Here is an 11247-nt window from a genome sequence, read left to right on the forward strand (position 1 = left end):
TCTTTTTATCTCAGGTGTTCACAGGTATCTTCACAGCTGAGATGTTTGCCAAGCTGATAGCCATGGATCCATACTACTACTTCCAGGAGGGCTGGAATATCTTTGATGGCTTCATTGTGAGCCTGAGTTTGGTGGAGCTGGGGCTTGCTGATGTAGAGGGGCTGTCTGTGCTCAGATCCTTCAGATTGGTGCGTTATGAGTGAAGACATGTCCATGCACGTTTTTATACGATAGATAGTAATACATTTTATTAGAGATGTGCATTCGTGCACTCATGCATTCTCCCTTCTTATACCAACACTAAACTTTTAAACGGTAGAGTAAAATGTCCCTTATTTTCTGATTCCAAACCTTTTGTGAATCCCAAACTTCTCTCTCATGCAGCTGAGGGTGTTTAAGCTGGCTAAATCATGGCCCACTCTGAACATGCTGATCAAGATCATTGGTAACTCTGTGGGAGCTTTGGGAAACCTGACCCTGGTGCTGGCCATCATCGTCTTTATCTTTGCTGTGGTGGGCATGCAGCTGTTTGGAAAGAGCTATAAAGACTGTGTGTGTAAGATTGCCGTGAGCTGCGAGCTGCCCCGCTGGCATATGAATGACTTTTTTCACTCCTTCCTTATTGTGTTCCGGGTGCTATGTGGAGAGTGGATCGAAACCATGTGGGACTGTATGGAGGTGGCTGGACAAACAATGTGTCTCACCGTATTCATGATGGTGATGGTCATTGGAAACCTGGTGGTGAGTTTTAGAGTTCTTCTCTGCTCAGTTACTTTCCCATGTTGCAGTTCTTCCCACTTTTTTTGTCACTATTTCCTTCCTCACTGTAAGAAATGTCCTGCAAGGCTGCAAGGTATCCCACCTGTCATTTTGTGCTTCAAAAGGATGTTTGAACCAAAAAATGACAAATGGGACAGCCTATGGTCTTGTGGACTGCAAGTCTTCATCATATGTAAAAGCTAAAGCGGTGATCTTCTCTTGATCAGGTGCTGAACCTATTCTTGGCCTTGCTGCTCAGCTCCTTCAGTGCTGATAATCTAGCAGCCACAGATGATGACGGTGAGCTGAACAACCTGCAGATTTCAGTGATTCGCATTAAGAAGGGTATCGCTTGGTTCAAAGTTCACGTACGTCTCCTGGTGGACCACATTCTGAAGAAGAAACCTTTGGAAGACGAAGACAAACCTCTTGATGACATGTATGACAAAAAACTCAACATCATAGGTAACCACACCGGCGTTGACATCAAATATGGCGATCTGAACTACCCCAAGAATGGTAATGGCACCACAAGCGGCATTGGAAGCAGCGTAGGAAAGTACATGATTGATGAGGAGCCCATGTCCTTTATACACAACCCCAACCTAACTGTACGGGTTCCCATCGCTGTGGGAGAGTCGGACTTTGAGAACCTCAACACAGAGGACTTCAGCAGTGAGTCGGATGTGGAAAACAGCAAAGATGTGAGTATTACTAAAGTCCCTTTTAAAGGGGTCATCGGATGCTACATGCACTTTTACAAGTAGTTTGAACTGAAATGTGTGTTGGCAGTGTGTGTACACAACCACCATATAATGATAAAAATCCACCCAGTGTTTTTTTTTTAAATCTACTAAAATCTTTACCCCTTTCTCAAATCGAGCCGATCTCAGATGCCTGTTTGTGTGACATCACACAGACAGGCCCCTCCCACAATAGTTTGATTGACAGTAGCATTTCAGCACAGACTGGACTGGTGTCTTACTTTAGACCCGCCCTGAGTGAGCTGTCATCAGTCCGCCATAGTTTCACCGCCGGAGCAGATGTAGACAAGAATGTCTCCTAAGTGATTGAGGTGTTCTGTTGTTGGATGTAATAATGAACATAGCAGTCGTCATTTACTCCTGACATCTGAGCTGCTGAAGATGCAGTGGATTACATTTGTTTCTGAAGGGAATGCACCCCCGATCTACCTAAATGCGTCTATGTTCGCGCAAATCATTCATGATCCAGCTTCACCTACAGAAGAAGTGAGTATAAGGTTTTTTAATGAATCTTTGCAGATCGCCTTTCCTAATAATGTGCTAATTAGCAAGTTTCACGATGAATGCGCCTAAAGTAAACAGTCCCTCAGAGAGCAGCTCGGAAGAGAGGGGCGGGGTCAGCAGAGCTAATTTGAATTTAAAGGAAAATGCTACAAATCGGCTTGCTCTGAAAAGAGCTGTTTTTTCACAGGGTAAAAAAGGTGTTTTTTACACTACCATTGAGAAATTTTAACCAAACTATGTTACAGACTTTTCATTAAGACCCTAAAGAATCATATCAACTTGTGGAAAATGGGCATCCGATGACCCCTTTAAGGAAAGTCAATTCACTTGGCACTATTTGCAATGCCTCCAGGTAGCTATTTCCACAGTGCAAGACCAACTCCTATCTACTTGAATGGGGAAATGCTGAAATCTTAAAATCTGCTCGCCAATTTCACATTTAAATAACATATTTAAAATCAGACCTGAACTGTGCTATAAATCTTGTTTCTGATGCTCTAATAACATTAAAAAGCATATATTTTAAGGTCCAGCCAATGCGCATGTGCAGTCCTAAGCGTGAGTCTCAGGATACTACAAGTTTCTTTGGGAACTGGAGCTTCTAAGTTCTAACACCAGCTGCAGTGGCACAATGACTTTGCCAACTGGCGATTGGCCCTTTTATTTAGAAGGTGGGGCTTATTGCGCTTTGAAATTTCTCCCATTCATAGTAATATGAGTGGACTGTCTTGGTGTATGTTGTTGTTGTGGCAATACAAAATTTAAGGCAGCTTTGATGTGCTGTTTCGTATATACTGTATAAAACCAAAGCAGCATCAGCGTTGCCATATTAATGCTTTAATGCGGCATTGGATCTTTATAGAAAATTTGGAGGCAGCACAGTGTAAATGCACCTTTTGACTTTCCTTTGTATTTTAGGCTGATGAAAAGAGATAAAATTCTTAGTTGTTTTTAATTTACTGTTGAAGGAAACTCATTTTGGATTTAAAATATTTATTCTACAATCTTAAAAAGGTTATTTTGTGTATGTGTGTGTGTAAAAGCTAAAGTAATATGTAATGTGTATATATATACACACACATAGTATATAAGCTAAAGTAAACCAGAGGAAAATTGTATATAGCCCATACAGTATTCTTTGAGGAATTGAAAATGGCTTACTGCTGCTTACTGTACAGAATTCACAAGGATCATCATTTTGAACCCATGTTGCTTTTTGCATCCTTTCACTTTCAGAAAGAGTTGGCTTGTGTTTTCTGGCAGAGATAGACTTTCTTTTCCTGGCACATGGAAAATTATTGTGTAACATTCGGTTGCATCTCTTTATATATTTCCTGAGGCCATATTAGGGCTTTTTGATTAAAGATGACTTCTCTGTTAATAAAATGCCAAAAGAAGGCTCGTTGAGTCAGTAGAGCATGACTCAAATAAATATAGATAATCAGGACTGCATTGACTTGTACAGTCTTAGAGAAGCAAGCTAGTCATTTTTATTTTGTGTTTGATACTTTGACAAATGCATTATGCTCAAATGCAAATATTTTAATGAATCAAATGATGAAAAACTTTAATTAGGGAGTATGATCAAATTAAGTCAGTGTCAGTAGTTGATTACAGGCTGCAGATTACAGCAGTATGGGTGGATTAAGACTTTGCAGGCAGTATAAGAATGTTGAGTTGTGCTGTTCCTGTGATTTATTGCCTTGCTGAGTGCTGAGCCACTCAGCCAAAGAATAGATGCAGTCCACCAGATGATGTAATGTTTTTCCTTTGCGTGTGTGTTCAGACACGTGCATTTGTGTGTAAGTTTCAATATAATCAGGTTATTAAATCTGTGGTAGCAAGAGAGTAACAAAGAGCATAGCTAGCCACTAAAAGTTAATACTGTTTTATGTCTGTTTTAGCATGCTACCAGGCACAAGAATGAACCAGAAAACAATGTCAGCGATCACTTATCATCCAAAAACATTTGTAGTTCAAAATTTCAGTTTACCTGTGGCCCTTAAAGTGAGGATCAAGCGTGAATTCACGTGAATTGAGTATTATTGAGAACTGAGTAAGAAAAATAATGCACTTTTATAATAGTTATCATTGATATTAGCACACACATACATTTATACTGACTCTCCTGTCATTGTCCTGGTCTCTGTGTAAAGACTGGGTCACCTTGACCCAGTTTAGACGTAACAGATCCAGTACGGCTGAACTACACGTGCTGAACATCTAGCCAGTGGCATCACAGTAGATTATTCTTGTTAGCTAATCGGAGCAGTGCTGGCTGGCCCTTTATTTTTGATTGACCAGGCTGGGTCAGGGAGGACTGCAGTGGTGGTATGTAAGGGTTGTTTGATGCTTTTAATGCTTTAGACTGCTGGTGTGTGTGTGTATGTGTATTAACGATTCGGGTTTTATAAAACTGCTGTGTCATCCTGACCTGCTGTGATCAGGGTCAGGCTTTTCCAGTAGGCTGAGGAATATGTTTTTTGTGTTTGTATGGGTATAATCACGTGCCTGTGTGTGTGTGCGCATTCTTTTTAAATTATGGTAGGGGATTGCAGTAAGAGAGAGTTTGATGACTGCACAAGGCTTATACGTCACATTTAAGTTGCTTCCTAGTAAAAATGTCATATATATCATATCATATCATATATCATATCATATCATATCATATCATAATAGCATATGTAGACATGCTAACATTTAATATGACAACTTGTAATAAATTAATAATCAGAAATAATGTCTCTGTATGATTATTTTATTATATTAGTATAAAAATGTGTATAATAATAAAATCAATAATAACATTTATTTATGTATCACATTTACCACTTGCTGGTAGTTTCAGTTTCACATAAAATTATTATAATTTTTTTTTTAGGTTTGGTGTTTTTAATTAATATTGTTTATAATGAATGCCACTACAATTTTTTTTTAAACCAGGAATTCTGGAGTGTAATAGCAAAATGTGACATATTTGTTTTTTTTGTTTGTTTGTTTTTTTTGACCCAATGCGACCTATAGTCAGGTGTGAATTATTTTCCGGATTATTGTTTATTTACAAATAATAATCAGAAATATCATTATTATTATTATTATTATTATAACAATGAATATTATATTGTATTAGATTATGATGGTAACAAATATATGTTGCCCCTTTTGTCTCATGCTTCAGTTGTTGTTTAGACATAAATACAGATGTGCTGTACCATAATATGTAACAAAAAGTAAATCAATACACAACACCTGATTTGCATAAAATACAGCAGAAAGTCATTCATCACTGTCTGATTTGCATATGTAGGCCCTAGATGATAGTTTTCAACCTTGTTAATTCAGATAGTGTTGAGTCAAGGTTAATTATGTCTTGGGTAGAGTGAATGCTAATTAAGCTAGACATCCAGAAGAACAATGAAGGTCAGTGCTAGGACACATCTGGCCTCAGTTTATAACTTACTAGTAGGTTAAATTTTTTGACTCACTGTTACTCATGTTCAGGTATATTATATTGTATCTTGCATTCAGGGATTTCTGTGAACTAACACAACAGCAGAAAGCAGTGATTGGAGGGTTGGAGTCAGGATCACCTTGTGTTGACCTTGTTTGTGATTATCTGTATTTTTTTGGAAAGCTCTTGTTGAAATAAATTGATAAAATAAAAGTGGAAGAATTAATCAAAATAAACCAAATGTATATGGATACATCTTTGTGTTTTTGTTTTCCTCTAGCTGGATGACACCAGCTCTTCAGAAGGAAGCACTATCGACATAAAGCCTGATGAGGAAGAACTGGCTGTAGTGGAGGTCGTGGAGGAGTACTTAGACCCAGACGCCTGCTGGACTGATGGTGAGCAATGCATGCATCTGTCAATTGTTTTAATTAATTACAATTAATAAATCAAATAAATCAAATGTATAAATATTTGCTGAGAAAAAATATATAATTCATTGTACAAAATAAGCATTCAATTGTATATACTGTACTGCACATTTAAGGTTCACTAGTAAAGCAGTAAATTTGTTTTAGCTTTAGATAATAAAGCATACATTGTGAGCATCGATTTTATGTAATGTGTATTCAGTATATGTGTAAAATGTTTTTCAGCCTGTGTGGCACGGTACAAATGCTGTGACGTGCCTATTACCGAGGGCTGGGGAAAGCACTGGTGGTTTCTGAGGAAAACTTGCTACCTTATTGTTGAACACAACTGGTTTGAGACACTCATCATTTTTATGATTCTGCTCAGCTCTGGAGCTCTGGTGAGGTCACACACATGCACACACGCTATACAGTTTCCAAAGAAAAAAGTAGAAACTGATATTATTTGCTGTTGTTCTCTCAAAAGTGCTAGGATGTAAACCACATTCCATGGAGGCAGTACATTGTTATTCCCTTCATTTTTGTAAAGAATTTGAAGCACATATTCCATGTTGTTAATAAATAAATAAATTAATTAAATTTATTGGCAATATTTATTGATACTCAGAAACCAACATTGATAACAAACTTGCTATCCCCTACTTAGTGGCTGCTTAATTTAGGCTAAATATTTCTTAAATGTTGTTGTTGTTGCTTTTTCATGTTGTTATTTATTATTTATTAAATGCATATTTCTAGAAAATGACAAAATCACACAAATAAAGGTTTAACATGCATTTAGAGGACTTTACGTTGGGGTTACAACAACAACAGGGTAACAATTCATGCAATATTTAGTTTGACCTTCTGAGGTAAAGCTTCTTTTTATCATTTACCATTGTTGAAAAAGGGGGGGGCGGGGGGTATTTAAAAAAAATTTTTTTTGAAGAGTTAAAGAGTTCTTATTTTACACCCAGGTTGTTGAAAGTGATGCAAATAACCTTTATGCATGTTACAGATAAATTAGTTATTTAATTCTCTATAAATTAGACCAAAAGTGGAGACCTCAAAAATGTCCATTGATTTTTGAACATCAGTGATAAAAATTTGCAGAAGATGAAAGAATTAAAAACTGAGATAAAGATTCTGAAATAGGATTGGAAGATACATGGGCACAGTGTAGATATCTCAACCTTTCACAATGTATATGTGCAAAACTAATGCGATATAATGCTAGTGCAGGTAGATTTTTAATGTGATTGAGGAGGCATAGCATGCTGTGTGGTATATGATCTATGTAAGTAGCTAATGGCTATCACTATATTGCACTGTACCGGCTCCTGCATCTCAGCAGTCTGTCTTGGGGCTGCAGTATCTCATGTCTGCTGTTAGGGACCGTAGCCAAGTGCTGTAGAAATGGCCACATGCAGACAATTCTGCTGCCCCTCTGACAGCTACTGTTAGGGATCGTGCCCAAACTCCCACTAAAGTGAAAGTGTAAGCTAATGTAAGTGGGGTTGCAGTGCCACCCTTTGGTGATGTCAGGGACTGAATTTGATTGTGGGAAAGATGCAGTTGATAAATCTTCAATTAAACAAACTAATTGAAAATAATTTTGACAAACATGCATCAAGATTTAGTTACCATAATTGACTTTTGTAGCAATGTAAATTTAAAAATGTTTTCATGTGAATTACTATTACAAAAATAGAAAGTAGAATTGAACATTCAGAAACACTGTGCTAATTAAATGAAAAAATCCTCTTTCTCTGTTTTGTTTCTAAGGCATTTGAGGATGTATACATCGAACAGAGGAAAACCATCCAGGTCATTCTAGAATATGCAGACAGAGTCTTCACATACATCTTCATCCTGGAAATGTTGCTGAAATGGGTGGCCTATGGCTTTGTCAAATACTTCACCAATGCATGGTGCTGGCTGGACTTCTTCATTGTGGATGTAAGTAACTTACAGTAATATCCATAAATCACAGCTGTTATCCCTTGCACCACATCACATCAGATGGATTATTCTGCAGAAATATGCAGTAGTTTTGAGTATTTCATGGTGCACTGTCAGTCCTTTTGGCTATGAATTATATTATTCTCAATACAAACAAACATGTTTTTCTATTCTACTCCTCTTGGTCCTTGTGGTCTGCTCTGAGGTCAGTGGTCATTGTCTTCAGACTGATCTTAAAATTAGATTTGATCTTCACCGGTAGAGTGCTCGGGTGCTGAGGCGCACTCAGTTTAGTGTTTATTAGTCATGTTTCCAAAATATGTATACTAATAATATTTATTTATTCTTGTTATATGTACTGATGTTATGGAAAAACATTTTTCCCCCAAATTGTTTTTCAGAAATTGTACAGAAACATTGTTACTAGTGACATTGTTATCTTGTTTTATTTTTAGATATATGATGTATTTCAGTGTATTTCCCCCTTTTCATAGTATAAACATTAGAATCAGCAAAAAACTACTTAATGTGAATCTTAGGTGTATGAACAGATTGAGCCTGAATTTGTCTATTTGCAATCATGACATATGTAAATGTAAGAATATTGAAATTTTACATTTTAATTGTATCATTTTATATCTGTCATAGATAATTAATTTAGTTGAAACCACATAGAAAAATATTAACATTTAATATGATTCATTCATGTTACTTTTCCATATCTAAAGATTCAAGTGACTAAATTTTGCGTGATATCCAGGTTTAAAATCCAGCAAATCATCCAAAGTTCCCATATATAGGTTTCAAATTATTTTTGCATTTTTTAAATTAAAGTAATTGCAATTATTAATTAAAATTCATTATTAAATACTTTTTAATTCATTTCTATATTTGTAGAGTATTACTAATGCTTACAAAACATTGCTTTTTCACTTTGAAAGTGTTTTTATGGGAAATTTTCCTTGCTTTTTTAAAAATTAAATATCTACATAGACATACTTGTAAATTAACTTGCAAAAATGGGCCATTTGGAAATGGTTGACATGGTATTGACGTCAAAACCATTAACACGTCTAAATGACTGCCCACATTTATATACATAGCCTATTTTGGTTTGCAGCCACTTGGCAGGGCCGATTGTGTGTTTGACTACATGTCTATGTGGATATAAGTCCTAAACGAAAGTGTTTCCGATTGCTAGTTATTGTCCCTGACAGGCACTGTAACCTTGTCTCTCTATAGTGCTGATGGACACAGAGGGCCTGAGGGGGCATAAGAGGGCCGGGAAGTGAGGGACCAGGGTAAGGTCTCTGCTAGGACTCTCTTGTTCTTTTACAGGAGTTCCTCTCTCTCTCTGCCTCCTTACTCTCCCAAACCGACCTGTTATCCTAATGACTCTCGAATGGTCTCGTGTGTACCGTACACGGTTGGTGTTTGTACGTATTGTGTGTATCTTGTGTGTACAAAGTACAGTGAATGTGCTTGTAAGTTTGTTCACACCTCTTCTCTAAATGTGTCCCTTCACCTCTGTTTTTTTTGTGTTTCTCAACCAAAAGTTTCCTTCCAGGTTTGCTGTAAGCTGCTTTCCAAGCTTCGTCTGCCTGTGATACTAAAAACGAATCGCATACTAAGATCAAAAGTGCAAACATTTGGGTCGCCCAACATACAGTACCTATGACTGGTTAACCCCATGTTTAACCTGAATCTCTCTCCTCTCTCTCTCTCTCTCGCTCTCTCTCTCTCTCTGGTGTTGACTACACATATATGCATACATACATGAGCAAACTCTTATATATGTATGTATATATCTGTTTACTGCCTCTCCAGATCAGTGTCAACGTAGGGTCCTCTCTCTTTCTCCTTGACGTCCTCCTTGACTCTAACACTTTGGCCCATCTCTTTCTCTCTTCCTCCCTTCCTCTTTCTCTCTTTGTATAGGTGTCAATAGTCAGCCTTATAGCTAATGCGCTGGGCTACTCAGACTTGGGCCCCATAAAGTCCCTGAGGACTTTGAGGGCTCTCAGGCCCCTGAGAGCTTTGTCCCGGTTTGAGGGCATGAGGGTAAGATCCAGGGCTGCCCTATGCATGCCAGTCACTCTGTGAGAACACGACTGCATGCCAAAAACCACCATTGTGCAGAAAGCAAACCCACAGCTATACAGAGGAATAAGCAAACCTATCAGGATTCTGGAAATCCAAATGACATTGTTTTGGCTAAACCTATCCTTCAAGTGCATGTATTTTAAAACTATCCGCATGGAAAACCTTTTCAACATCGCGTCATGATGCAGCTGAAATATTAAGATTTAGCTTCCTTTTATTGATTTGTTAGATGTTTAGAAGTATAATGAAATTCGTTTTGCATTCAACTGACATCGCAAATAATCTTATAGCAACTTTTGGGGAAACTTATGGTTTTTAGAATAAAGATGGGAGGGGATATCATGTGAAGCTGCCTCATCACAACCATTCATTTCTTTTCTTCGTTTTTTATTTGGAACAAGATCACTACCATTCATGCAGCAACATTAGTTGAAGGCCTTTTGGGATGTTTATAGCATCTAAATGCCTTAAAGTTTCACTGTTTCTCTCAAAATACCTTCTAAAGACTTTTTTTTCTAAAGTTGTCCTCCAGCCTGAACCCCTAGTTCCCATGCTCTGTCCTCACCCTGCTCTTTTCTGTAACCTAATACTTATCCACCAATTCCTGCATCCTTACTCCAGTCATTACAGAACACTGTGTAAAAAAGCCACGGCCTACCTCTTCAGTTTGTCTGATCATTTTTCTCAAGGTGTGTAATTATAATATATTCTGATTTAGGTTTTGATGGCCATATGTTAGGATTAAATATAATAATCACTAGATAACTTGAGCTATAAAAGAGACAACATGGTTAAAAATCGTAATGATTTTTTAATGCATCAATCATAGGCCAATAATGGCATATTCAAGATCGAACACTCAGAATAAATAAAATGTGATTTATGTCAAAAATACATAATTTTCAGTCCTTTAAGCCAAACGTTAAAGACTGTTAGGTAATGTCAATGAAAAGCAACATCAGAAGACAGCAGAAAATTTGCTAAATAATTCTTTGATCACTAGAACTTGAATAGAACTTTTTATCCGCTTTAAAACTAGTTTATTATAGCCTAATCTGTTTTTTTTCTTCACTAAAGTGCTGCATTACTGTTCCTTGTATCCACTCAGTTGTTCATAATCTTGTTTTATCTCTTTGCCATTGCATATCATGAAGAATGCATGTTCTTGAAGGTGTAAGAAGAAAGTCATGTTCCCCCCTTGGTTCTATCGTATCTAATCTCTGAGATTGCATAATTATCTCATTGACTTGTGTATTTAGTCGTGCTAATCGTATATATATATATATATACTTCA

The 11247-nt window shown here is 37.1% G+C and overlaps 1 protein-coding gene across 5 annotated transcripts in view; it reads left to right on the forward strand.

Moving 5' to 3' along the window:
• The window catches only part of LOC107582701 (sodium channel protein type 8 subunit alpha-like), a 58238-nt gene that overhangs the window by 41947 nt on the left and 5044 nt on the right, over positions 1–11247 (forward strand). For all 5 annotated transcript variants that reach the window (XM_016268638.1, XM_016268639.1, XM_016268640.1 and 2 more), the window contains 7 exons: positions 15–188; positions 385–741; positions 987–1463; positions 5759–5876; positions 6135–6289; positions 7674–7847; positions 9789–9911. In XM_016268638.1, the coding sequence (XP_016124124.1) occupies positions 15–188; positions 385–741; positions 987–1463; positions 5759–5876; positions 6135–6289; positions 7674–7847; positions 9789–9911 (1578 nt within the window). The remainder of the gene's footprint in view (positions 1–14; positions 189–384; positions 742–986; positions 1464–5758; positions 5877–6134; positions 6290–7673; positions 7848–9788; positions 9912–11247) is intronic.

The sequence above is a fragment of the Sinocyclocheilus grahami genome, unplaced genomic scaffold (assembly GCF_001515645.1).
Source record: "Sinocyclocheilus grahami isolate Dianchi unplaced genomic scaffold, SAMN03320097.WGS_v1.1 scaffold47.1, whole genome shotgun sequence".
NCBI lineage: Eukaryota > Metazoa > Chordata > Actinopteri > Cypriniformes > Cyprinidae > Sinocyclocheilus > Sinocyclocheilus grahami.